Source organism: Falco peregrinus, chromosome 19 (assembly GCF_023634155.1).
Source record: "Falco peregrinus isolate bFalPer1 chromosome 19, bFalPer1.pri, whole genome shotgun sequence".
NCBI classification, from domain to species: Eukaryota; Metazoa; Chordata; class Aves; order Falconiformes; family Falconidae; genus Falco; species Falco peregrinus.
Genome location: NC_073740.1, coordinates 5,919,291 through 5,946,486, shown reverse-complemented (window position 1 = coordinate 5,946,486; position 27,196 = coordinate 5,919,291). Strand labels below are relative to the sequence as shown.

The following is a 27,196-nucleotide window of genomic DNA, read 5'->3' as shown; positions in this document are numbered from 1 at the left end:
GCTGCTCTGGCTCCTCGGGGGGCTCCTCTAGGGAGGAGGTTGGAAGGGACGCCGGAAAAAGCTGGGGTTTGTCCTCCTCAGGCTCCTCTGAGGTGGGGGGACCAGAGCCAGCTCCATCCTCTTCGACTTCCCCAGCCGATGTGTCGGGAACCAGCCCTGCTCCCACATGGCTGCCAACTCCTCCGGCCTCCCCCTCCGGGCTGGCTTCAGTGTTGGAGTCAGTTCTGCTGGGGCTGGAGCCTCTGTCCGCAGCCCCCTCCCCTCCACTCCCCTCCCCTGGGGGCTGCCCGGTGCCTGGTGCCCCCACCTCTGCTGGCACCCCAGCAGGGTCCCCGGGGTGCTCCCCCCTCACCATCCTCCTCCACGGGGCATGTCCCTGCCGGCCCCGGCGCTGGAGACTTGTCCTGTGGCACGACGGTGCTGTCAGCACCGGGTTGGGGCGGTGATGCGGTCTCTGGGGCCGTACCCTCGCCTGGCAGCTGGTCGAGGGGCTCCAGTGACACCACCAGCGGGCTGAGGTCATCATGGGCGCTGAGGAACATGTCATCCGAGTCAGTATCCCCGGCAGGGTCCTCGGCGTCGGAGCCGCTGGGAGCCATGAAGAACATCTCCTCATCCATGCACTCCTCGATGGAGGAGGTAGCTGGCAGGCTGCTCCACAGGGGCTCCCCTGGCTGGGGACGGGGATGGGCGGGATGGTGACGGCCACGCCGGAGACCCCCCCCAGCCCCACCTGGGTGTGGAGCACTGCATGGCCCCGAGATCCCACGCTGTTGCCACCCTGTTCCCCATCATCCAACACCATATCCCACATCCCCACCCCCTCCCCACCATACCCCAGCCCAGCCCTGTCCCCTCCATCCCCACTGCACCCCCTCTGTCCCCACCCTGACAGGGACAGACGGGTGACCCTCTGCCTGCCCCCAGCCCCCAAAGCGTGGCGACGGCGCTGTCGGCTCACGTTCATGAACGCGCTCTCCATCCCCTCCTCTATGGCCGGGAACCCCGAGCCGTCCCCGGGGCCAGTGTCCGGCAGCAGGGACCGTGCCGCTGGCTCCATGTCCCCGACGCCCTCCAGCCACGTCTCCTGGCTGTCCAGGAAGGCGAAGGAGTCCCGCAGCTCCAGGGAGAGCCGGGTCTCCTCTGCGTCCGCCTTCTCCTCCCCTGTGGAAGGAGACAGAGGGGACTGAGCCCAGCCCCCCGGCACCCCGGGGGTCCCGCAGCGGCTGCTCCCAGGGGCTGCTTCTCACCACTGTGGTGCTCCGGTGCCTCGGGCTCCCCAGCTGAGCAGCGGGGGGGGCGGCGGGGGGCTGGCGGGCAGCTCTCTGCCCACGGCAGCCTGGGCCAGCACTGGGCACGGCAGCCCCCGCGTCAGGCGGGAGAGGTTGGAGGTGATGTGGAAGGGGACGGTGACGGAGAAGGGGCCAGAGATGTGGACCCCCGCACACTTCTCGGCACGGCTGCGGGGTGGTCTTGGGGTGAGCGGCCGGGGGCCACCAGTGAGGCCTGGCCGGCTTTGGGGGTGGTGGGCTCTGACTTGGTGCTGCTTTCACCCTCCGACTCAGGGCCCCACTGCTCCTCCTTCCCCTTCAGCTGGTCCTCCAGACTCTCATCCAGCTCAGGGCAGCTCTCCCGTGGCGACGGGCAGGTGTCGAAGCTCTCCCGGCGCTGCAGCGGCTGCTTCACTGACCGCTTCTTGCTCAGCCGAGGGTCATCTGCACCTGGCGGGGAGGAAGAGTCGGGGCATGGAGGTGGCCCCTGTCCCCAGACCTCCCCGCGCCGGGGACCTGGCTGGTCAGCACCATGGGAGCTGCTGAGCTGGGGGACCATCCCCGCTCTGCCCTCTCCATCCCTGTGCTGTGCCCTCCGTCCCCATCCGTGTCCCCTCCATCCCCAGGCCTGTCCTGATGATCCCGCCTTGGGGACAGGGACAGTTCCCACGGAGCACCGCCGCGCACCCCTCTTACCGTCAGTGGCGAAGGGGACGGAGCTGAGCGAGTCCATGCTCTTGGCTGGCCGCAAGCTCACTTTACCGCACTTGTCATCTGAGGGTGGGGGACAGGAGAAGGGGAGTTTGGGTTTGGGGACACATCGTCCCCCGAGCGTGGGGTCCTTCCCTCTGGCCCCTGTGGTGGGGATGCACCGGGGGTCCCCACCTTTCTCCTCTGTCTTCACCAGCTTGCGCTTGGCCTCGTGGCTGGAGCGGCCCAGGTTGAAGATGGACCTCCACTTCTTGGCCTTGAGGGACCCCCTTCCTCCTGTGGGACCCCAGGGTGTCAGGGGCGGCGGGCACACGTGCGTGCAAGGAGCACACGCGGTGCCTTTGGACACATGCAAGAGCTCGTGCACGCCTACAGGCATAAGTGCAAGAGAGCGTGTGCCCACGCTTGTGTGTGTAAGAACACGCGTGCACCGCCCAGGCCGTGGGGGTCGCCGTGGGGTCCCTGGGGAGGGGGGGTGGCAGCAGGTCCCACCTGTGGTCGCTGAGCTCAATGATGGTGTGGTAGGGCCGGATCGGGGGGGGCCCATCGCCCTGGCTGAGCACGGCCGGCACATGGTACGGTGGGGGCTGCCCATCCCCCGGCCCCCCCCCCGCCTAGCAGCAGGGATCGCCGGGAGGACTCGCCACCTGCGGGCCACCAGGACAGGGCGTTAGGCTCGCACCGGGGGGCCCCCCCGTTGCCACGTGTGTGTCCCCAGCCCAGGCCAGGACATACCACGGAGAGGCGCGTCCCCGAAGAGCTGCTCGACGTGGGTGAGGATGAACTCCACCACAATGGACTGGACCCGCACCTCCATGAACGCTGCCGTGCCGTTGAACCCTGTCGCCTCAATGTCCTTTGACCTGCCGCGGGGACACCAGGGGGGTCTCTCTCAGGCTCCCCCCAAGGAAAGGGGGGATGCTCATCACCCCCCGTGCCCCAGCGCTCACCGCAGCAGGTTGGGCGCCCAGACGATAGCCAGGTTCCTGGCGTGCATGTTGGTCTGGCTGCTGTAGGACGCCATGTGCAGGAGGTGCCTCATCAGGAACTCCAGCGTCCTGCGGGCACCAGGGTGCATCAGGGACAGTGGTGCCCACGGGGGACACTGGCTTTGGGGTTCCCCCCCGCACCCCCTTACCTGTAGTGGGGCACCGGCAGCTCCTTCAGCACCTCCTTGATCTTCACCAGGCGAGCCTCCTCCATCTGGATAGCCACCGCGTCCTGCCCGGGGGACGAGGATGAGGTGACAAGTGCCAGCCACCTTCTGGGGTTGGGACAGGTAGCAGCACCAGGGCAGGGGTGGGACACTCACGGAAAATTTGTCATAGAGCTGGTAGGTGAGGAGGGGGTTGGGGAGCTCGCGGAAGTACGCCTTGCAGAGGGAGCTGACGCAGTGGATGTCCTGCAGGTAGATGTCCTTCTGCAGGTCGGGGCAGCGGTCGCTGTCGAACTCCTGCCTGCGAGCAAGGTGGCCGGCTTGGCGTGGGGGGCGGCTACGTGGATCCCTCCCCGGCCCTGCTTGGGGGATTTCCACTAGGGTGGGCTGGGACGTGTCCCCGTGGCGGTGGGGGAGGGTGTCTGGGCCGGTCCCCACAGGGCTGGGGGGATGCACAAGGACCGTGGTGGGACCCAACGCAGCCCCAAGGGGTGGGCTCGTCAGCCAGGTCCTGCTGCTGGGGACTGGGGGATGCTGCGGGTGCCAGGGACACGAGGAGGTGGGGAGCACAGGGGGTACGAGGATACCAGGGATGTGGGGGTGTTGGGGACGTTGCAGACCCTGGGGACACTGGCAGTGCTGGGGTTCTTGGGGACATGGGAAAAGGGGAGGAAAGAAGCACTCGAGGGAAGAACCGAGAGAGCAAAGGAGTGAAAAACACCTGAACCAAATGTGGAAAGAATGAAAGACAAAAAGAAAGAAAGAATTAAAAAGAAAATAAATGGGGGGGGGGGGGGGGGGCGCGCGGGGAAAGGAAGAAAAGGAGCAAGTGGAAGAAGGGCTGAAGTGGCGAGGGCAGGATGGAGCTGGGAGCTGCGGGGGGGCAGGATGGGGAAGGAAGGGGCTGCGGAGCACCCGAGGGGCCGGGGGGCTGGATCCAGCCGACTCAGCGCCGGGGTCGGCTTCTGCACAGGCTGTGGCCCATCCTCCCCCTCCTGTCCCTGTTGCCTGGCTGGTCCGGTCCCCGTCCCAGTTGTCCCTCCTGCGTGGTCCCAGCCTTGTCCCACCCCATCGCCCTCCTGTCCTGTTCCTGTCTGGTCCCATCTCATCCCGCCCTGGCTCTGTCCCGCCTCCATCCCACCGATCTCACGTCCAGCCCACCCCGGTCCCATCTCATCTCATCCTCATTTCCACCCTTTCTGGTCCCACCTCCCTCCTGTCCTCTTCCCAATCTCCATCCCACCTGGTCCCAGCTCTGTCCCCTCCCCACCTCCCTCCCTTCCCATGTCCCAGCAGCATCCACCTCCACCCTGTCTGCTCCCATCTCCATCCCATCCCTCTCTTCCAGCCATCTCCCTCCTGTTTGATCCTGTCTGGTTTCCATCCCCATCCCACCTGCTCCCATCTCCATCCCGTCCAGCCCCCTCCCATCCCCGCCCCACCGCGCTCACCGCAGCCGCTGGATGTTGGAGGAGACGCCCGAGAGGCGGTAGATGCCGTCCACCACCCCATGCTGCTCCACGAACTTGGTGCAGCTCCTCAGCACCTGGGGCACTGCAGGATGGGACCCCAGGTCCGCCACCGCCCACCTCCCCCCAGCCCCAGCTCCACTCCTGTCGGGAGTCGAGGGCGTCAGAGTAGAGCAGGGCCACCCACCCCCCAGGGACCTGGTGACGGGGTCTCCCTGGGGTGGCCGGTCCCCACACCAGGCACATCCCAGCAGACTGGAGCCACTGAGTCCCCAGGGCTGTGGCCACCCCTCTGTCCCCTCGGGGGTCGCAGTGGGGCTCCCAGATTGGAGCCGTGCGGAGACACCAGGACCCCCCAGATCTCGGAGGGGCCTCGCCGGGCGCCCCGGCTGCAGCGCTTGCTCAACGGCTGGTGATGCAACTCTGTGGGGTGAGTCACCCCGGTCCTTTCCCTGCGGCACCGCTGGGCACCCTCCTGCCTTCTGGCAGCCACGGGCACGACCCCTGGCTGGGGGGCTCAGCGGGCGGCGGGGCGCGGGCGGTGGGCGCTTACCGTCCTGCCCTGACTGCTGGAGATGCTCCAGGAGGTCGCAGCCGAAGACCCGCTCCTTGGTGCCGCCCTTGCGCCTCGCCTTCTGCCGGGCCTTCAGCGCCAGCGACATGGAGGCGGCGCGGACCCCCGGCAGCGGGGTCAGGCCCTGCCCATGGCCCGAGCACCCCAAGGCCCACGGAAGCAGCCCCCGGGGGGGGAGCACGGCAGCCCGGGGGGGCCCCGGCACAGCCTCGAGGCCTGGGGCGTCCGCCAGCGGCAGCAGGAAGGCGGTGGCCGCCTTCGAGGCCGCTTCCTGCTCCTCGGCGCGTCGAAACCGCAGGGCAGGGCGCAGGCGGCACGCTCCTGCGCGCTTCCGCACGCTTGTGCAAGCTGGGGCACGCTCGTGTGCGCTTCCGCACGCTTGTGCGAGCCAGGGCACGCTCGTGTGCGCTTCCGCACGCTTGTGCGAGCCGGGGCACGCTCGTGTGCGCTTCTGCACGCTTGTGCGAGCCAGGGCACGCTCGTGTGCGCTTCCGCACGCTTGTGCGAGCCGGGGCACGCTCGTGTGCGCTTGCTCAGGCACGCTCACATGAGGCCGCGCGCACGTTGACACGCTTGTGCAGGCACTCGCACATGGCTCACCCACGCGCCCGCCGCGTACATGTGTGGAGTGCCCAGGTGTGGCTGTCCTTGCACACGCGCGTGCCTGCAGCGTGCACCAGCCCCCGTGCCCCCGGCTGAGACCAGACGCACTTGACACAGGGCCCCAGGGTCCCGCGCGGGGGGTTTATTTACAAGCGCGGCCAGGCAGCAGCGGGGGGGTGGGGGGGCCCCCTGTCCTATACAGGTATGTACACGTCGGTTGCAGCACCCCCGGGGACCCCCACTGCCAGCCCCACGCCTGGGGGCCCCGGCCCCAGGGGGGGGTCCCCTCAGCAGCGTGGGGGACAACGACGGGGGTTTGGGGTTTTTTTTCAGGGCCGGGGGGTGGGGAGAGGGGACACAAGCGTCCCAAGTGCCACCGGCAAACCACATCCTGAGCCGGGGACAGCCGCGTGTCCCCAGCACCGCGCAGGAAGGAGCCGACCCAGAGTCCGAACGATCCCAGCCGGGGGGCTCCTGCCCCTCTCCTGTCCTCGGGGTGTCCCCACACCCGTGGGTCCTGGATGCTGCTGTCACCTCCTCTGGCCAGCCACCAGTGAACGTCCCCACTTTTGCGCCAGCAGCAGGGTGACACCTGGGGACTGGAGCCCCGCCCTGGGGCACGGTGCATGTCCCTAATCCCACTTCAGCAGCAAGGTGACACGTGCATGTCCCCAACGCTGTGCCAGCAGCAGGGTGACGCTCGGGGACTGGAGCCATCCTGGGGCACGATGCATATCCCCGACCCCGTGCCAGCAGCAGGGTGACGCTCGGGGACCGGAGCCCTGTCCTGGGGCACGGTGCATGTCCCTGACCCCGTGCCAGCAGCAGGGTGACGCTCGGGGACCGGAGCCAGCCCGGTGGGCAGGCAGAGCCGGGGGAGCCACAGGGGGGAACGGGGGTCCCTTGGGTGTCCCCCCTGGCCCTGCCCGGCTCACACCAGGTGCCCGCGGCCATTGATGTAGATGCCATTGGTGGTGGGCTTGGCCTGCAGCATCCCGTTCTCCTGCACAAAGTGGGTCATGGCCTGCTTGATGGGGTCGTCCCCCCCCACTGCCGCCACCATCCTCCTCCTCCTCCTTCGGCTCCTTCCCTGCCAGGGTGGGCAGCAGCGGTGCTGCCGGCACCTCTGTCTGCGTCTCGATCTCCCGCACTGTCGAGAGCGTCGAGTAGCTGCGCCCTTCGGGCTCTTCGCTCTGCAGGGACAAGGGGACAGGCGTCACTGCGGACGGACGAACCCCCCAGGGACCCTCATGGGGACGGGGCGCTGCCGTGGGGCATAGGGAGGTGCACGAGGGCTCAGCGCACGGGCACGCAAAGGTGCCTGCAAGGCGGGAGGGCTTTCACACACCCAGCACAGGGGTGTGTCGGGAGCATGCCAGCAGTGGAGGGGACACTCCGGGAGCCACAGCCCCTGGGCTGGGTGTGGGGCTGAGCTGGACCCCCACCCCCCCTGTGGCACTCACCATGGCGGAGCAGATGCTGGGTGCCGCGCAGGCTGTCCCCACGCAGGCTGCCTTGCCGGCTCTCCGCACGCAAGCTGCAGCGTCTCCTCCAGCTGAAACAGCCCCATGAGACCCAGCCCCCCACAGCCGGGCCCCCATGCCTCCCACTCCCCGGTCCTCCTGCAACACCCCTACACCCAGCACCCAGGGCACCCCAACACCCGGCACCTGGGGCATTCCAGCATCCTTCACCCCAGGCACCCCAACACCCAGGGCACGCCCAAGACCTACCACCTTGGGCACCCCACTGCCCACCACCCCAGGCACCCCACCACCCAGGACACCCCAAGACCCCCTCCCTTGGGCACCCCACCTGGGTGCGTGTGTCGGTGCCGTGGCTGGAGTGCAGGCGGCGGATGGAATTCTCCCGGGGTGAGCGTCAGCTCCTCCTCGCTGGGGACACAGTGAGGGACACGCCTCAGCACAGGTCCCCCATGTCCCCCCCCCACCCCCTGCCCCTCTCCCTGCCTCTTACTACTTCTCGGAGATGCGCTTGGTCTTGCGCTTGTGGTAGAGGGTCATGACAACAACGACAACGACGAGGACGCAGAGCAGGACAGCGGCGATGACGCCCACCACCACCACCGAGGCTGAGACCAGGTCCACCCTGCGTACCTCGTTGTCTGCGGGGACACCCGTGGGGTGGGAAGGCATGGCGGGGGGGGGACAAGAAGATGGGGGGTGGATAGACGGAAATAGGAGTATGTGGATGGGTGGGTAAATGCATGAGTATGTGGATGGACGGATGGGTCCATGGGTGGATGGGTGGTTAGATGAACAATGGGTGGAAAGATGGATGGACAGAGGTGCCAGAGGGATGGATGGGCAGATGGATGGGTACATGGGTGGATGAGTAGACAGATGAGTAAATGGGTGGGTGGATGAGTAGACGGATGAGTAGACAGACGGGTGGCTGAGGGGACAGATGAGTGTATGGACGGGCACACAGTGGACGAACAAATGGAGAATGAGACACGAAAGGGGGAGGAGGGATGGATGGATGGACAGACAGGTGGGCAGATGGGTGGATGGATGAAGAAATGGAGGGAGAGTTGGGTGGGCAGAGTGGGTGGGGTGGGTGCACGGCTGGACAGCCAAGAGAGCAGACAGAAGGATGGATGGGCCGGCAGACAGACAGACAAATGGGTGAAGAGGCAGAGGAGCACCTGGGGAAGGACAGGTGAATGGATGGGTGTAGGAAGAACCTGGGGGGGGGACAGATGGACAAGCGGGTGGCAGGAAGGGCAGGCAGGTGGAAGAGAGCCCTGGGATGGACAGACAGATTGGCGCAAGCTGCACCAAACGGCACCCCCCACCCCCCACCCCCCAGGCTCCCACCGGCACCACCCTGGGACCCCCACCCCAATGCCCACCCGCCACCAGTGCACCCACCCCGGCGCCCCCCAGGTGCCCACCTGCCACCCTGCTCTTGATGCTGACGTTGGCTCGCGCCTCCTTGGTGGCCACACGGTTGGAGACGCGGCAGACGTAATCCCCAGCGTCAGCGGCAGCGAGGGGCCGCTGGAAGACGAGGGTGTCCCCCCTTCACCCGCACGCCGGCGGGCAGCGGGGCGTTCAGCCTGCGGCACGACAGCACCATCAGCCCCCGGCATGCCCGGGCGGGCGGCAGCAGCGCCGCCGCCATCAAAGCCGGGGCTGCCAGTTCCCACGGCTGACGCCCTGCCCCGGCCCTGGCAGGGCCTGCCCGGGCATGGCACCACCTGCCGCGCTCGCCGCCGCCGCGGCCCTCGGCACAGGCACGCCTGGGCAGGGACACGGGTGGGGACGTGGCGGGGGGGGGCACGGCAGGGACACGGGCACAGGGCAACATGGCAGGGACATGAGCACAGGCAGGGGGGACACAGCAGGGACATGGGATGTGACCAGGACAGGGGCACAGGCAGGGAACATGGCAGGGACACAGGCACAGGCAGGGAACATGGCAGGGGACACTAGCGTGGGCAGGGGGGACACAGCAGGGACATGGGACATGGCAAGGACATAGGCACAGGCAGGGGATGTGGCAGGGGACACACCAGCATGGGCAGGGGGGACACAGCAGGGACACGGGCAGGGCATGCGGCAGGGACATGGGCAGGGGACACAGGAGGGACATGAACATGCTCTGGATGCCTGGCAGGGATAGAGGCACACGGGGACACGGCAGGGACACCAACAAGTGCATAGCAGGGACAGCAGGGCTGGTGGCCTCACCGTGTCCAGTTGTAGGCGGGCGGGGGGTTGCCATCCCCCAGGCAGGTCAGCGTGGCCCCCTCCATGCCCTCCTGCCACTCCTCCGTGTGCCCCAGCACAGAGGCGTCCGACAGGTCTGGGGACAAGGGGACAGTGAGGGGACAAGCAGGGACAGCTCCCATGGCCTCAGCGCGCTCCCTGGGCCTTTCATCTCCCCAATGTCCCTAAAGTCCTCCATGCAATGTGCCCCACTGCCCTCCATGTCCCCACGCCACCCACAGTCCCCACTCCCCATGCTCTTCATGTCCCCAACACCCTCCACCTCCCCGAGGCCCATTGTGACCTTCAAAGCCCTCCCTGTCCCCAGTGTCCCCGGTGCCCCCCATGATCTCCATGTCTCCAACGCCCCCCATGTCTTCCACATCCCTCAATGTCCCCCATGCCCATTGTCCCCAATGCCCCGTGTCCCCCAACCTTCCGCACGCTCTCCATGTCCCCAACACGCCCACATCCTTCGCCTCTCCCCGCGTCCCCCATTTCCCTCAATGCCCCCCACACCCATCATGTCCCCAACGCCCACTGCATCCCCCATGTCCTCCACATCTTTTAACGCTGCCCATGTCCCCAGTGCCCTCCATGTCCCCAATGCCCCCCCGCATCCCTCGACACCCCCCCGTGCCCCGGTGCCGCACAGGCGACGCTGAGGAGGTGGGTGATCCTCTTCTCGTGGCGCAGCCCGGGGTGGGCCACCACGCAGGTCAGGCTCTTGCCATTCATGCTGCGCCCAGGCACCAGGAAGAACTCGCTGGTGACGGAGGCGGAGCGGGCGTGCGCCGAGCGGCGCGTGGCGTTGGTGCCCCGCACCTCCGTCTCCCAGCGCACCGATGGCACTGGGTTGCCCTCCGCCGTGCACGAGGCCGCCAGCGTCCGGCCCTGCCCCTCCTCCAGTGGTGGCCCCGGGTTCAGGATGGGCAGCGGAGGCACTGCAGGCAGCACCGGCGTCAGACCCGCACTGGTGACACCAGAGCCACTGGCCCGAAACCCCATCCCCAGCACAGCCGATGGGCGCCTGGTACTGCAGACCCGCCGTGCCCGTCAGGCATTGCTCACCGCCCCACAGCCATCACCCCACCGCTCTGTACCGCCACCCCCGCTGCCCCCACGCCCATCACCCACCACCCCGTGCCGAACACTGCTTGCCCACTGCCCCATCACCCCATGCCCACCACCCCACCGTCCCATGCCTGCTGCCCCTTGCCCACCACCCTGTGCCCATTGCCCACCGCCCCATACCCAGCTCCCCTTGCCCACCAGCCCATCGCCCCATGCCCACCACCCTGCACCCATCACCCATGCCAACCGCCCCTTGCCCACCACACCACTACTGCCCACCACCCATCACCCTGTGCCTGCTGCCCATTGCACACCACCCCATGCCCAGCACCCATACCAACCACCCCTTGCCCGCCACCCCACTGCCCACTCCCCACCACCCATCACCCTGTGCCTGCTGCCCCTTGCCCACCACCCGTGCCCATCACCATTTGTCTGCTGCCCTACAACCATCATCCCATCCTCATCACCCCCCCGCCCCATGCCTGCTGCCCCTTGCCCACCACCCCCCTCCCCGGGCACTCACCCAGCACCTTGAGGGTGAGCCGCCCCTCAAAGTTGCCCAGGGGGAAGGTGATGAGGTGACACTCGTAATCGCCCTCGTCCCCCTGCACAGCGTTCCTCAGGATGATGGCACCGTCCTCCAGCGCGCCGCCCGCCCGCCGCAGCACCCGCCCAGCGTAGGGCTCCAGCACGTGCTCCCCGTGCTGCTGGTTGAGCACGGCCACCTCGGCGCCCTCCCCCGTCGGGCCCCGCTTCAGCCAGGTCACCTGCACCACCTGCTCCTGCTCCTGCGCCCGGTACCGGCACGGCAGCACCACGTCCTGGCCCAGCACCGCCGTCACGCTGCGCTCCACCTCCACCACCCCGGAGCGGCAGCCTGCGGGCACCCAGGTTGGCACCGTGCGCCTCGCTCGGCACACTTGTGCCGCCGCCGCGCGCCTCCCCCGGGCACACTCGTGCTGGCGCACACTTGTGCTGGCACTCACATCCACGCAGGAACACTTGGGCACACGCTTGCACTCACATCCGTGCAGGAACACTCAGGCACGCTTGTGCACACCTGTGCTGGCACCGACACCCATGCAGGAACACTCCAGCACGCTTGTGCTTGCACACGTCCACACTTGGGCAGGCTTGCACACACTTGTGCTTGCACACACTCACATGTGCTTGAGTGCACTCGTATACATCCAGCCATGCTTGGGGATGCTTGTGCACACTTTGGCACACTCAGAACATGCTTGTGCTTGCACACATCCACACGTTTCTTCAGGCACACTCACACAAGTTTGGGTACCCTTAACCCCACTTACGCACGCTTGCGCTTGCACACACTTGGGTGGACTGACATGCACACAGGCATGCTTGGGCACACTTGCGCACACTCCGGCACGCGTACCCTTGTGCTTCCACATGTCCGTGTGTTTCTCCAGGTGCTCTCACATACACTTGGGGACGCTTGTGCCTGCATGCCTGAGTACACTCACACACTCAGGTACAGTCGCATACGCTTGGGCACGCTCATATAAGCTTGGGTGCACCTGCACACTCGTGCGCACTTGTGTGCTCTGACATTCTCATATACATGCTGATGCACACCGGGGTGCACTTGGGTGTGCTTGCGCATGCTCATGCACACTCAGGCAAGCTTCCGCACACTCATGCACACCTGGATGAGCTCACACACGCTTCAGCACATTTATGCGTGCTCACACACACCTGGACACACTCTGGCACACTTGGGCATGCTCACATGTGCTCATGTCTGCTTAGGCAAGCTTGCACATTTACAGGCATGCTCATGCACACTTGAGCACGCTCCTGCCTGCCAAAGCACACTCGTACACTCTTATGCATGCGTGTACACCTTTAGATGCATTCATGTGTGCTTGGACATGCTCACACACACTCGTGTGCCCATAAGCACCCATGCATGCTTGGGTGTGCTCACGCATGCCCATCATGCTTGGGCACACTTGCACATCCCTGGACACAGTTGTGCACACTCCTGCACGCTCAGGCATGCTTAAACATGCTCATGTATGATGGGGCATCCTTGTGCCAGCAGAGACACGCTCACACACACTTGGGCACGCTCACACGGGCACAGACACACTTGCAGACATACGTGTGCACTTGTGCATGCTCGCACACACACGCTAACATCCACACATGCTTGTGCATGCTCTTACACTCACTCAGGCACCCACAGGCAGGCACATCCACCCCACACTCACCTGTGCTCGGGCACACTTGTGCACGCTTGCACACACCCAGACACACTCAGGGCAGCTCATGCTCGCTCTGACGCGCTCACACGTTCCCGGGCGCGCTCCCGTGTGCTGGCCGCGCGTGCAAGGTGGCGGGTGTCGGGGCGGGGCTGGGGCCCACCCAGCCGCTCGGCGACGCCGGGGGAAGCGGCTGGGCCGGCGCGGCCAGAACAACCGGCTGGCGCGGATGCCGGGCGCTGCCGCGGCTTGCGGAGGGCTCCCGCCCCCGCCGGCCCCGGGGCCTCCCCACCGAGCCCCCCGCCGTGCCCGGCCTAATTACATACCACCACCCCACTCCCCCCCCCGATTAGTCGCCGGATTAATTAAATAATTGCGGCGCTGCCCGGCCCGTGAGTCACAGCCGCGCTGCTCCTGCCCTGCCTCAGTTTCCCCCTGCGTGGCGACGGGGGGCCGGGGGTCCCGGCGGGGTGGGGGCCGTTGCCGTCGGGGCTGGCGGGTGGCCCCCGCCGCGGGGCGTCCCCGCCCAACCGGGCCGAGCGCGTGGGAACGGAGCCGGGAACCGGCTCAACCGGATCCCGCGGCCCCCACGCCCCGGCCGGGCTCGCGCCCGCGGGATCAGCATCGGGGAGGCGGGGGTCCCGGGGGGCGGGGGTCCCGGGGGCTACATGCCCACGCGTGTGCGCGGCCCCGCGTTGCCCCTTGGCACCTGCGGCTGTGCGCACACACAGACACACACGCGTGTGCACGCTTGTGCCCCTCGTGAACGCACGCGCGCGTGTGCAGCCCCCCCAGGACACGCGCATTCACGGACACACACACACCCCCCCCCGCAAAGGGGTCACACGCGCGTCCTTGCCCCACGCGCAGTGCACACGCGTGTGCACGCACACACACCCGGGGGGCCCATAAGCCTGACACCCAGCGATGGGCACGATGCTGCTCCGTGCCCCCGACCCCCCCCGAGGTGGGGGGAGGGGGCAGCACCCCCTGCGGTGACGTCACCCAGCCCGTTCCCACGGCTCCTGCACCACTGGGGAAACTGAGGCACGGCACCGGGGGTGAGGCCGGCAGCTGACACCCCCCCCCCCCCCCCCGCCCCCTTGGGTGCGGCACCCAGCGCGGCACAGCTCGGTGGGGGGGTGCTAGCCCACCCCCCAAAGCGTGGGAGGGAGCGCGGACCCCCCCAGGCAGCCCGGTGTCCCCGCACTGTCCCCAGTGGGCTGTACCGAGTTCCCACGGTGTCGTGTGTGCGTGTCGCGTGTACCCAGAAGGGTCCCCCGCCTAGCTTCCCCCGTGGGGGGGGGGCACGCGGACGTAGAGGTGCGCGCACACGGACACGCACAAGGGTGCACGCACACGCGTGTGCGGCGCCCACGGCGCAACCCCCGGCACGGCGCGACCCCGGCCGGGCACACGGACGCGCACACGGACGCGCAGACACAGGTGCGCGGAGCCACAGGTGCACACGCGAAAGCACACACGCACACACACGCGTGTGCGCGCACACACACACACACACGCACACACGCGTGTGCGCGCACACACACACACGCACACACGCGTGTGCGCGCACACACACACACGCACTCCCCCCGCTCCACCAGTGCACACGCGTGTGCGCCCCGCTTCCCGCGGCCCTGCCCGCTCCCCCCCGTCCCGGGACTGCCGGTGCCCCCGGCCGCCCCCGCCCCCCCCACCCCCCCCCAGCCCGGAGCAGCTGGGGCCGGTTCCCCACCCCGCGGTCCTGCTCCCCCCCGCCCCGGTCCGCCCGGCCCCTGCCCGGTGCCGGCCGTGCCTTACCGGTAGCGAGGAGGAGAAGGAAGAGGAGGAGGAAGGGCGTCCCGGGCCGCATCCCGCGGGGGGCCATGCGGACACCTGCGGGTCACGGCGCTGCTCGGCCCCCGGCCAGCACCATCCGTGCCGAACCGGGCGGAACCGGGCCGGACCGGGCGGAACCGGGCTGCACCGGGCCGGACCGGGCAGAACTTTGCCGGGCTGCACCGGGCCGCTCCGGGCCGAACCGGGCCGAACCGGGCGGCTCCGGGCCGAGCGCGGCGGAGGGGCCGGTGTTGCACCGCTCCGAGCCAACACGGGGCGGGGCGGGGCCGGGGGCGGGCGGGGCGGGGCCGGGCGGGGCGGACCGGTCCGGCAGGTCGGGGCAGGGGCGGGGCCGAGGGCGCGGCCTTAAAGTGGCGATGTCAGCGGTGGGGCACACCCCCCGCCCCGCGTCGGGCAGCGGCTCCCGGGTGGCTCCCGGTGACTGCCATCCCCCGCCCCCGTGCCTCCCCCGTCACCCTCATGCCCCTCGCGGTCCCCATTAACCCCTAGACCCCTCCTACTCTGACTACTCTGACACCCCCCCCCCCCCCCAGGATGAGACCCCACAAGCATTCCTGTTTCCCCCCAAACCCTGAGCTGGAGGCAGCTGGGAGCTGGCACCGACCCACCCCCCCCCCCGAAAAATCTGGGGTCCCCAAATCCCACAGGGCATCCCGCGAGGGGGAGCATGGCAGTTTATTGGCACAGCAGGATTCAGGGGGTAGTAAAGGGGACAAAACGGGTGGGGGCAGGAGAGCAGGGGGAGCTCAGCCCTGCAGAGACCCGACACAACTCAGCACAGCAGTGCCCCGCACCCCGGCGTGCCCCGACCCGGCTCCTGCGGGGAGGAGGGGGGGGTGGCAGCGGGGGCCCCCCAGGTGCCCTCAGGCACCCGCCGCTTCGGAGCTCTCTGGAGACGGGTCCTTGGCAGCAGCACAGAGGTGGAAAAGCCCTGGGGGGAGAGAGAAGGCTGTGGGGCAGCTCAGTGTGGGCCTGGGGGCCCTCCCTGCTGCCCCCCACCCGTGGGTGCCCGTGGTGTGTGGCCAGGCCCGGCCCAGCCCTGCAGAGACCGGGCACAGCTCAGCGCAGCGGTGGCCAGGCCTGGCGGGCACCAGTACCTGCTGAGCCGGTGAGGACGACTGCGACCCCAGCCCAGGATGTAGGACCAGGAGAAGCGCCAGGTGGCACGGGTCGGCCCCAGGAGGCTCAGCGTGCCGGCCGTGTACACCGCCAGCCCCAGCAGTGCCAGCAGACCTGCGGGCAGAGGGGACGGGTCGGTGGCACGGGCCAGCCCAGCCTGCGAGGCCCCAGCCGGGCAGGAAGAGACCGGGCACAGCTCAGCGCACCGGTTACTCCCCTGGGGACAGTCCCCGAGGCTCGTGTGCCCCAACCCGCTGCCCCCCAGCCTGTCCCCACTTACCAGCCAGGAGCAGGGTGACACCGGCCCCCCGGGCACGCGCCCGCCGGGCACCACTGGCCACAACAGAGAGCCCCAAGGCGAGGCCGGCAGCGGCGGTGAGCACCGAGAGCAGCATCAGCACCCGCGTGGCTTCCCATAAGGCTGGGGGGACACAGGTGTTGGGGACACTTGGGGGGACAGAGGACCCTGGGCGAGTGCATGCCCAGGACACTGCCCCACACCCTGCCCGCAGAGTCCGGGCACAGCTCAGCACAGTGATCCCCCCCCCCCATCCCACCCCACACAGACCGGGCACCGCTCAGCGCACTGATGCCCCCCCATCCCACCCCACAGAGACCAGGCACCGCTCAGCGCACTGATGCCCCCCCATCCCACCCCACACAGACCGGGCACAGCTCAGCGCACTGATGCCCCCCCATCCCACCCCACACAGACCGGGCACAGCTCAGCGCACTGATGCCCCCCCATCCCACCCCACAGAGACCGGGGCACAGCTCACCCCAGCCGGTGCCTACCTGGGGTGCTGGGGTGGGGGTGGCAGTGCCCCCCGAGGCAGGTGCGCCACAGCCCGAGGCTGGCGGTGCCACCGGGCGCCCGGCGCTGCAGCCAGAAGTGGGTGGCGGTGGCGGCCAGGAGTAGGGCCAGACCGCTGGCCCCACACAGCAGCCCCCCGCCCGCCGGCATCCCCCTGTGCCGGGGAGGGGCTGTGGGGACTGCTGCCACCTCGGGGGGGGGACCCGGGGGTGGCAGCACCAGGGGACGCAGGGGACAATCATGGGGATATGTCTGGGGGAGGTGGGGGGGACCTGGGGGTGGCAGCACCAGGGGGCACAGGGGACAATTGTGGGGGACATCTGTGGGAGACATGGGGAAACCTGGGGGTGGCAGCACCAGGGGACACCCATGGGGACATGTCTGGGGAGTGTGGGGGGACCTGAGGGTGGCAGCACCAGGGGATGCAGGGGACACCCATGGGGACATGAAGGGACCCGGAGGCGGCAGCACGAGGGGATGCAAGGGACACCCATGGGGACATCTCTGGGGGATGTGGGGGGAGCCGGGGATGGCACCTCTGGGGACATCAGAGCACTCGTGGGGTGGCACCTTGGGGGACACGGGTGGCTTCTCCAGGGGACACCCAGGGGTGGCACCTCTGGAAGGTGGGTGGGGACACTGGGGACATACACCCCCCCTCCCCGGCACCCACCCCTGGCCACTCACCTGCCTTCAGCACCCGCCAGCTGGGTGTCCCATGGCCTCCTGTCCCTCTGTCCCTCTGGGGTGGGGACAGGGGCCTCTGGGGGGGGGGGGGTTTCAAGGCCGCGGGTGCACGTGGCACTGCCATTGTTGGGGACACAATGCAGGGAAAGCTCTGGGTGCTGCTGCCACCCAGGTGCTGACACAGCAGAAGTTTGTCCCCGCCAGCGTCAGCCCCCGGGGTGGCACCACGGGGGGGCAAGAGGCACAGCTGGGGTCCCACCCTGGGTCCCCTCCAGCAGCCAGGGGACACCATGGGCAGCACTGGCTGTGCTGGGGACAGGACACTGGGGACACTGGGGAGATAGGGGACAGGGACACTGGGGACAGGACACTAAAGACATGGGGGACATCGGGAACATGGCAGACACTGGGGAGACCAGGGATGGGGACACTGGGGACATGGGGGACACTGGGGTTGGGGGGGACACCAGGGAGAAGGACACTGTGGACATGGGAGACACTGGGGACACCAGGGCAGGGGCACTGGGGACACTGGGGACAGGGCCACTGGAGACACGGGGAGTGTGAGGCCTGGGGGGTGGCGAAGGAGGTGCCAGCTGGGGCTGTCCGCTGGTGCCACCATCTGGGTGGCACACACAGGGGGGCACATGCGCTGCACACAGCGTCCCTGTGCACGCGCTGAGGCACAAACCCTCAGCACCCCCCCCACATGTGTGTGCACACCCCTGCACACATGTGCACACCCTTTGCACACACACCCCATGCACACACAGATGCACGTCCCTGCGCACATGCGTGTGCACACACACACTCACGCCTGTGCCTGTGCGCGCACCCCCCGCAGCCTCACCCACCCCCGCACGCTCACATGCACACTCACAGGCTCACAGGCACACACACACGTGCGCACACGTGTGCACAGGCACACGCGCTCCCCGGCTCACAGGCTGTGGGCCAGCGGCAGCAGCAGGAGGAGGCTGAGGCCAAAGTCGCTGAGGGGGGGGGACCCGGAGCAGGAGGGGCTGCAGCGGGCACCTGTGGAAAGGGGGGGGGGTGCCACTGGGCTGACACCAGGGTGAGGGGCTCCCACCGCCCCGCGGGCGGGTGAGGGGCTCCCGCCATCCCCAACACCAGAGCAAGGGGCTCCCGCTGCCCTGAGAGCGGAATGAGGGGCTCCCACTGTCCCCCCACCCCAAGGGCGAGGGGCTCCCCCCATCCCCAATGCCAGGGTGAGGTGAGGGGCTCCTCGCGCCCCCCTCTTGCCCCGACGCCAGGGTGAGGGGTTCCCTCCTACTTGAAGGCAGGGTGAGGGGCTCCCTCCGTCCCTCCCCCCCGCCCCGACGCCAGGGTGAGGGGCTCCCCCCATCCCCAATGCCAGGGTGAGGGGCTCCCCCCTGCCCTAAGACCGGGGTGAGGAGTTCCCGCCGTCCCCCCAGCAGGGTGAGGGGCTCCCGCCGCCCCCCTACCCCGCCGCCAGGGTGAGGGGCTCCCCCCGCCCCAAGGCCGAGGTGAGGGGCTCCCCACGCCCCCCACCCGCCCCGATGCCAGGGTGAGGGGTTCCCTCCTACTTGAACGCAGGGTGAGGGGCTCCCCCCGTCCCCCCCCGCCCCGACGCCAGGGTGAGGGGCTCCCCGCGCCCCCCCCCCGCCCCGACGCCAGGGTGAGGGGCTCACCGCCGCCCAGCCGCAGCTCCACCTCGCCGCAGGCGCAGTCCCGCTCGCCCACCAGCAGGCAGCTGTAGGTCCCGGCGTCCCCGTCCCGCAGGCGCCGCAGCACCAGCCCCCCCGCGCCCCCCCCGGCCGCCGGCAGCTCGGCGCGCCCGCCGTACCGGGGGTCGCAGCGGGGGCGGCCGCGGGGGCGGCTGCAGACGGCGGCCCCGGCCCCCCCGGGCGCCCCCTCGAAGCGCCAGTGCGTGGCCAGCAGCCGGCCCAGGGGGGCTCCTGCCACCGGGCACCCCAGGGTGACGGCGGCGCCCAGCGTGCCGTTGGCCTGCGCCCGGCCCCGGTGGGGGCTGCGGCACGGCCGGCAGCCCTCGGGGGTGTCCCCGCGGCGGGGGGGCGGCGCCGGGGGGCCTGGGGACAAGGAGGGGGGGGGGGGGTGTCAGTGGCAGCGGCACCCGCCCGTGGTGCGGCCAGAGGGGGGACCCGAGGACCGCCACCGTCCCGTGGCCGTGGGGACCCTGCTGCGGGGGCCGGGGACTCGCCGCTGTGGGACCCCCGGGGCCGTTACCGCCACGGCTCGCGGAAGGGACCGAGACAGGGACCGGGACGGGGACACGGGCGTGGGAAGGGACCGGGACCGGGACGGGGACACGGGCGTGGGAAGGGACCGGGACAGGGACACAGGCGTGGAAAGGGAACGGGACGGGGACGGGGACACGGGCGTGGGAAGGGACCGGGACAGGGACACGGGCGTGGAAAGGGACCGGGACGGGGACGGGGACACGGGCGTGGGAAGGGACCGGGACCGGGGCGGGGACATCTCTTCCCCCGGCCCCCAGCCCCGCCGTCTCCCGCAGCCCCCCGCTGCTGCCGGTGCCCCGACACCCCTCGGCACCCCCCGGACCCCCGGCACCCCCTGGACTCCCGGCACCTCCCGGCCCGCCCACGCCTCCGGACCCCCGGCACACCCCGGACCCCCCAACACCCCCCGGCATCCCCCGGCACCCCTCCGGACCCCCGGCACGTCCCGGCCCGCCTGCGCCTCCCAGACCCCGGCCCCTCCAGCCCCCTCGGGCCCCCCCAGCACCCCCGGACCCTCCGAGCGGGACCCACCGGGGGGCAGCAGGGCCGAGCCCAGCCCCAGGGGCAGCAGCAGGACCCACATCTCGGGGCGGCGGCTCCGGCGGGGGGGGCGGGGGCGGGACGGGGCAGAGGAGGAGGCGGACGAGGGCGGCACCGGGGGGGGGGGACGACACACGACACAGGACCCCCCCGGCGCGTGGGGCGAACCCGGAGAGACTCTGCCAGCTCCGGCGGGGGGACACAAATAGGGACCCCCCTACTGCCCCAAGAGGGACCAATCCTGCCACGTGGCGGACGGCACCGTCCCGATATCTGCCTCGGTGGCCCCCAAATGCACCCACTGTGCATCCTCCCCTCCCCGAGTCCCTGTGTTGTGTCCCCCCCTTGTCACAGCAGTTCTGGCCTGGGGGATCACTGTCACCCCCAAGTCCCACCACTGCCCACCCAGAGTGCCCCACACATGCACCAAATCCCCCAGGTCTCAGCCGGGGGAAAGGTGGCTCCTTGCCAGGGGGCAGCTGAACCCCCAAACCATCGTGCCAACCCCCCCAAAAATCCCCCCAGGGCCCAAAGGTGCTGCCCCCCTCAACCGCCTCGGCTTTCCTCCTCTGTCCTTCCCAGGCTGGAGCAGGAAAAGCCCCCCCCCCCCTCCCCCGGGCCCCCCCGGCAAGGATCTGGTGCCAGCACCCGGCAGGTGGGGGGGGACAGGGGGACACCCGATGCTCCCATTCACCACAGGGAAACCACACCTGGAGAATGAGCAATGCCTCAGGCCCTTTACTGGGTGGCTGGGGGGTCCCAGGGGGATCCCCCCATCCCGCACCCCCACCTTTCCTGCCCCCGCCTCAGTCCTCCAGGTTGCGGAAAGCCGTCTGCATCTCCTCATTGAGCTGGGCGAAGGCTGCCGTGATGTTGGCTTCTCCATCCTTCACTGGGTCCTGGGGACATGTGGCACGCGGTGGCATCACCCCCCACCCCCCACCACCGGGGGTCACAGCCCCCCCCTGACACCCACCTTGAACTTCATGGCGCTCAGCTTGTAGAGGATGTCCCCCAGGCTCTCGCGGATGGTGGCCCAGGTGACGCGGCGCTCGCCCGGCGCGGTGGCCTCCACGGCATGCCGTGCCAGCTCATAGAAGGTGACCATGTTGTGCAGCATCCCCACGGTCTTGTAGAAGGGGCAGAACCTGGGGGGTGAGTGGGGGTCAGGGAGGGTCAGGGCTGGGGCTTTGGGGCTGGGGGGCTGGTGGTACCTGTCGTAGGAGGAGTAGCCGTTCTGCTGGAGGAAGTCATCCTTGAGGAGCTTGGCCACCTCCAGCGTCACCTTGTCAGCCTCAGCGAGGGACGCCTGCAGGGGGGCGGGTCCGGGGTGTTCCTATCCCCATTCCCATCCCATTCCATATCCCATATCCCCATCCACTTCCCCATGCCTATCCATTATGTCCCTACCCCCTCCCATCCCGTATCCCCATCCTCATCTCCACCCCCAACAGAATTCCAGCCATATCCCCCATCCCACACCCATCACATCACATCCCCGTCCCATATCCCCATCCCTGTCCCTACAATTCCATCCCAAATCCTCCATCCCATATCCCATACCCCCATCTCATCCCATCCTCATCGCCTATCCTCCATCCCATATCCTCATTCCATCTCCATCCCATATCTCCATCCCACATCCCATATCCCCATCCCATCTCCATCCCATATCTCCATCCCACATCCCATATCCCCATCCCATCTCCATCCCACATCCCATATCCCCATCCCATCTCCATCCCATATCTCCATCCCACATCCCATATCCCCATCCCACCTCCATCCCACATCCCCATCCCACGCCTGTCCCGTATCTCCACTCCATCTCCATCCCATAGCTCCATCCTATCTTATCCCATATCCCCCATCCCTGTCCCCTGTCCCAATCCCATATCCCCATCCCACATCCCAGCCTGTCCCCACCCTGGGACACCGCGTCCCACCTTGCCGACCAGCTGGACGATCTCGGCCAGCTCCTCCTCCTCCTGCAGGATCTCCCTGGCGCGGCGGCGCAGGGCAGGGAACTCGGGGTGCAGCCCCTCGTAGTGGGGCTCCAGCGCCCGCAGGTACCGGCTGTAGCTGATCAGCCAGTTGACGGAGGGGAAGTGCTTGCGCTGCGCCAGCTTCTTGTCCAGCCCCCAGAACACCTGGGGGGACACGGGGGGTCAGGGGGGGCCGCGCTGGGATGGGGGGAACCCCAGTGTGCACCAGTCACCTGCACGATGCTCAGCGTGGCCGAGGTGACAGGGTCTGAGAAGTCCCCTCCTGGCGGGGACACGCTGCAGGGGACAGCGAGCGGGGGGCTCAGTGGGGTGCCTAGGCGGGGGTCCCCCCTGCCAGCCCCCCGCACTCACGCGCCAATGATGCTGACACTGCCCTGGCGGGCCGGGGACCCCAGGCACCGCGCTCGCCCCGCACGCTCGTAGAAGGAGGCCAGACGGGCGCCCAGGTACGCCGGGTAGCCGCTGTCTGTGGGAAGCGTGGCATCACCGGGGGGGAGCAGAGCCCCTCACCGTGGCCTCAGGGCTGGGAGAGGGGCGAGGGGTTCCTCCCGCCGCACCCTGGCACTGGAGCTCACCCGCCGGCATCTCAGCCAAGCGCCCCGAGATCTCACGCAGCGCCTCGGCCCAGCGGGACGTGGAGTCGGCCATCATGCTGACGTGGTAGCCCATGTCGCGGAAATACTCGGAAAGCGTGATGCCTGCGCCGGCAGCACATGGCTCGCACGCTCGCCGTGCACCCCGGTGAGCTCGTGGCTGCCTGCGCGTGCCCACCTGTGCCACGTGGCCAGGTACACGAGCAGCCTCGCGGCACGCGTGCACATGTGTGCACGCTCACACAAGCCCGTGCACACTCACACGTGCCCGTGCACGCTCACACGTGCCACCAACCCCCTTGCCATGGTGGTCCCCCGGCTCACCGGTGTAGATAGAGGCTTCACGGGCAGCCACCGGCATGTTGGAGGTGTTGGCCACCAGCGTCGTGCGCTTCATGATGGTCTCTGTCCTCCCGTCCACCTCCATGGTGAGCTGGGGGCGACACCGCCATCACCACCCAGCCACTGGCCCCGTGTCACCCCAGCACTGTGCCACCCGTCCCCACCTCGGGGAAGTCCCGCAGGACCTCAGACATCTCGTTGCCGCGCTCGCCGCAGCCCACGTAGACGATGACGTCGCTGTTGGAGTACTTGGACAGGGACTGGGAGATGACGGTTTTGCCACAGCCAAAGGCACCCGGGATGGCCGTTGTGCCACCCTGCACGCACCTGGGGATGGGGACGCGTGGGGACAGCTGTGGAGGGGGATGGTCCCTCCCCCTGCCCACTACATCCCCATGGAGGCAGGAGGGACCCCCGTCCCCATCCCTGTCTCTGTCCCTCCTGAGGACTGTCTGCAGTGAGTGTGACTGCACCAGTGTCCCCCCCCATCCCCTTTTTCCCCAGCAGGGCTGTCCCCACCCCTGTCCCCAGCCCCAACCCCACCTGTGTTCCCAGCCCTGTGCCAGTCCCCCATCCTTGTCCCTTATTCTCATCTCCAGCCCCATCCCCACTTCCATCCCTGTCCCACATCACCATCCCGTGTCCCCCTCCCTGTCCCAGTCCCCATCTCCAGCTCTACCTCCATCCCTACCCCTGTCCCCAACCCTGTCCCTGTCCCCCTCCCTGTCCCCAGTTCCCCCCTCCAGCTCTATCTCCGTCCCCATCCCTGTCCCCATCCCCTCTCCCTGTCCCTAGGTCCCACCTCCAGCTCTATCTCCGTCCCTGTCCCTGTCCCCATCCTTGTCCCTGTCTCTGTCCCCCACTCCTGCCTGTGTCCCGGTGCCTACGGGAAGAGGGCGTCCAGCACCCGCTGGCCCGTCAGCAGTGGGTGATTTGCTGGCAGCTTCTCGGCCACGGGCCGGGTCTGTCTGACAGGCCAGACCTGTAGCATGCTCAGCCTCTCCGCGCTGCCCTGGAAGTCCAGCTCCAGCACCACATCCTGCGGGACACAAGGGACAGGACAGGCAGCGGTGACAGGGGACACCCACCACCCCGACACCCACCACATGGCACCCACCACCCACCTTACCGAGACCCCGTAGTGCCCGGGGGGCGCGATGTAGGTGACGGTGCCCCGGCTGCGCGGTGGCACCATGATCTTGTGCTGGATGAGTGAGTTCTCAGCCACCGTCCCGTAGATGTCACCGCCGGTGATGTGGCTCCCAACCTGGTGTGGGGCGAGGGTGGCCATGAGGATGCGGGATCCCAGCGGCGGTGCTGGGAGAAGGGGTGTCCCTGCATCCCTGGGATGCACGTGGGGACACGCACCCGGATGTCCTTGCTGGGGACAAAGTCCCAGGAGAGGTGGCGCGGCAGCGCGGGGACGCTGGTGCCCCGCGGGATGTAGATGCTGCGGGTGAGCTGGGCGATGTCCCGCAGCGGGCGCTGGATCCCGTCGAAGATGGAGCCCAGGATGCCGGGGTCCCAGCTCCACCGAGAGCGGCTTCCCTGTGCGCAGCACCGGGTCCCCCACCTGCACCCCCGCTGCCCCCGCGCTCAGGAAAGGCCACCAGCCAGGCGGGGACAGAGACGGGCACCAGAGGGGACAGGGAGGGGACAGGGGGGCCAGGACAGGATGGAGGGACGAGGGAATGGAGGGGACAGCGAGGGGATGGGACATGGCAGGGGACAGAGGGAACAGGACAGAGTAGGGGGCCAGGGAAGGGCCAGGAGGGCTGGGGGGGCCAGGGAGGTGACAGGGGACGATGGCAGGGACAGGGCGGGGGGACCAGAGGGCCAGGGGTAGGTGGGGAGGGGGATGGGAGGGCCAGGGGAGGACAGGAGGTGGCGGGGCCGGGGGAGGCAGTGCTGGCAGGATACAGGTCTCCTCGTACACCTGGAGCGTGGCCATGTCCCCCTCCAGCCGGATGATCTCCCCCACCAGCTCCGCGTGCCCCACACGCACCAGCTCGTACATGGCCGCCCCCGCCATGCGGGTGGCCGTCACCACTGCGGGGACACGTCACCATCATCCCCACCTGGCCCCAACCTCCCCACCGGGGTCCTGGGCCCCTCCCCACAGCCTGCCCCGGGGGTCCTCAATCCCCCCTCCACAGCCTGCCCTTGGAGGTCCCCTGTCCCCTCCCCAGGCCCTGCTTTGGGGACAAGGCGGCTGTTGGGGTCCCCCTGTCCCTGCAGCGGTACCGGGGCCCTGAGACTCCATGGACGAAGCCCAGCAGACTCTCCCGCTCGGCCTCCGCCAGCCGTGGCCCCCCTGGCCCCCTCCATGGCATCTCCTGCCAGCCCCGGTGTCACCCCGCATTATATGGGGCCGGCAGCCGCGGGGAACCGGCCAGGCCTGGCAGCGGGTGACGCTGTGTACAGTCAACAACCCCGCGTCCCCTCCCATCCCCCACCGCGCCCCAGGTGCCACACGCCGGCACGCACCGGCACACACCGACCTCTGCCTCGCTCAGGGTGACAGTGACACCCTCCCTCCCCGGTGCCAACCACCGGGCCGCCCCCTTGGCTGCATGCGCTGGGGTCCCTGCCTCCTTGCTGCATCCCCTGTCCTTGCCTTTCAGGTTGTGCCCCCTCTGTGACACCCATCACCCCAGTTCTAGCCTGCTGCAGAGTTTCAGGCGCTGGGGGGTGTGTGTGTGTGTGTTTCTCCTCCCCTGAAGCCCTGCACGAGGCTGTGGCAGCAGCTCCAGCACTGGCTGCGATCCCATGGCTGCTGGCGGGGGGACCAGGGGGTGCCCCCACCCAAGCCAGGCTGGTGGCCCCCACCCCCAGGGAATCAGCACGGAGTATTTTCAGTGGCCAGAGCAAGAAAACAGCAGCCAAGGCCAGCACAAGCCACCACTTGCCCCTGCCCGATGTGCCACTTTCCTCCAGGGAGGGGACCAGTGTCACTGGGTCACCCTGTGGCGAGCCAAGCCGAGGGTCTGGCCCTGTTCTGGCCTCCCCTGGGGCCGCACTCCCCTTTCCTGCCCCCCCACCCCCTCCAGGCCGGAGCCTGGGAAGCAGCAGCCACCCTCATGCCCATGCTTGGCCCATGACCAAAGGAAAGAAAAAAGACATTTATTTAACAAAAACATGACACAAGCAACACTAAAGGACAGCGGGGTGAGCAGGGGAGCTAGGAGACCAGGACACCGGCTGAGCTGCCCTTGGCCCCTGCCCCCTCGGCCCCCTCCTTGGGGGGCTGCTTAGGGTCGTCCTCCCCCACCAAGCGAATGTTGTGCTTCTCCCGAAACTCGTTCAGCTCCCGGCCCTTCGCCTGCAGCTGCTGGTTCAGCGTCTCGATGATTTTGCTGATCTGAGGAAAAGCAGGAATGTGCAGGGGGGAAGCGGGGTCAGGAAGAAGCACAGGGAAGGGGCTGGGGGGGCCGGGGGGCCCGGGGCCGCCCCTCACCTGCTCCTTGTTGTTCTCCAGGGCTGGCAGCACCTCCTTGACTGTGCGCTCCACCAAGATGCCGCCCACCATGCGGTAACACTTACGTGTGGGGGTCCACCTCCCGCAGCGTCTCGATGACCAGGCTGGGAGGAAGAGGAGAGTGAGGTGGCAAAGGCGCTGGCGGCCCAGACCCCACCCGGCCCCCTCCCCACCCCACCCCACCTGTGCTCGTTCAGCTCCAGCTCCAGCTCGGCCGCCTTCGAGGCCAGGCCCCGCTGCTCCTGCCGCAGGCGGTTTGAACCGGGCCACCACCTGTGCAGACAGGGACGGTGACGGGGCTGGGACCCCCCCCCGGTGGCAGTGACACCCCCCCTCCCCACTGCAGGGGGCCTGCCTCGGACCTCCCTGGTGCCTGGGACCTCCCTGGTACCCGGGAACACCCCCCCGCTGCCAAGGCACTGCCCAAGCCACCCCCCCCAGGCCAGGGGACCCCCCCACAGCCAAGGCCCTGCCCAGGCCCTCTGGTGCCAGGGATCCCCACACACCTGCCAGGGCCCTGCCCGGGCGCCCCCCCAGTTCCCAAGGCCCCAGGCCCGGGCCCCCCACCGCTCCCCGGCCCGGACCTGCTCCGCTGTCAGCGCCTTCCCACCAGGCGCTGCCGCCGGCCGCCCCTTCGTGCTGTCCGCCATCTTCCCCCACCTTCCCGCGCCATAGACCCGCCCCTTCCGGGCCTGGCCGGAAACGGGGC

At 68.9% G+C, this 27,196-nt stretch overlaps 4 protein-coding genes across 4 annotated transcripts; all 4 read right to left on the bottom strand.

The window, feature by feature from the left end:
• Positions 1–6,584: 6,584 nt before the first annotated feature.
• Positions 6,585–20,114, bottom strand: NECTIN4 (nectin cell adhesion molecule 4). The gene is given in 13 exon segments (XM_055792162.1): positions 6,585–6,844; positions 6,846–7,003; positions 7,224–7,320; positions 7,322–7,339; positions 7,600–7,656; positions 7,658–7,679; positions 7,762–7,909; positions 8,702–8,828; positions 8,830–8,866; positions 9,501–9,615; positions 10,172–10,462; positions 11,119–11,472; positions 20,060–20,114. Coding segments are annotated over 13 exon segments (1,605 nt in total). The 5' UTR covers positions 20,112–20,114; the 3' UTR covers positions 6,585–6,715.
• Positions 15,341–16,253, bottom strand: LIM2 (lens intrinsic membrane protein 2). Its single transcript, XM_055792153.1, has 3 exons — positions 16,065–16,253; positions 15,763–15,898; positions 15,341–15,596 (listed from the first exon to the last, which is right to left on the bottom strand). The coding sequence occupies exons 1-3, from the start codon at positions 16,177–16,179 to the stop codon at positions 15,359–15,361; spliced, it is 489 nt and encodes a 162-aa protein (XP_055648128.1). The 5' UTR covers positions 16,180–16,253; the 3' UTR covers positions 15,341–15,358.
• Positions 20,115–20,805: 691 nt separating the features above from the next.
• LOC101914658 (V-type proton ATPase catalytic subunit A-like) lies at positions 20,806–25,342 on the bottom strand. Its single transcript, XM_055792422.1, is given in 15 exon segments — positions 20,806–20,967; positions 21,045–21,216; positions 21,283–21,377; positions 22,015–22,218; positions 22,287–22,350; positions 22,426–22,540; positions 22,650–22,772; positions 22,992–23,100; positions 23,174–23,336; positions 23,897–24,048; positions 24,139–24,276; positions 24,378–24,533; positions 24,535–24,593; positions 24,930–25,061; positions 25,258–25,342. Coding segments are annotated over 15 exon segments (1,860 nt in total). The 3' UTR covers positions 20,806–20,874.
• Positions 25,343–26,116: 774 nt separating this feature from the next.
• Positions 26,117–27,170, bottom strand: PFDN2 (prefoldin subunit 2). The gene is given in 6 exon segments (XM_055792157.1): positions 26,117–26,370; positions 26,467–26,559; positions 26,561–26,591; positions 26,671–26,744; positions 26,746–26,760; positions 27,072–27,170. Coding segments are annotated over 6 exon segments (459 nt in total). The 5' UTR covers positions 27,138–27,170; the 3' UTR covers positions 26,117–26,190.
• Positions 27,171–27,196: the final 26 nt, after the last annotated feature.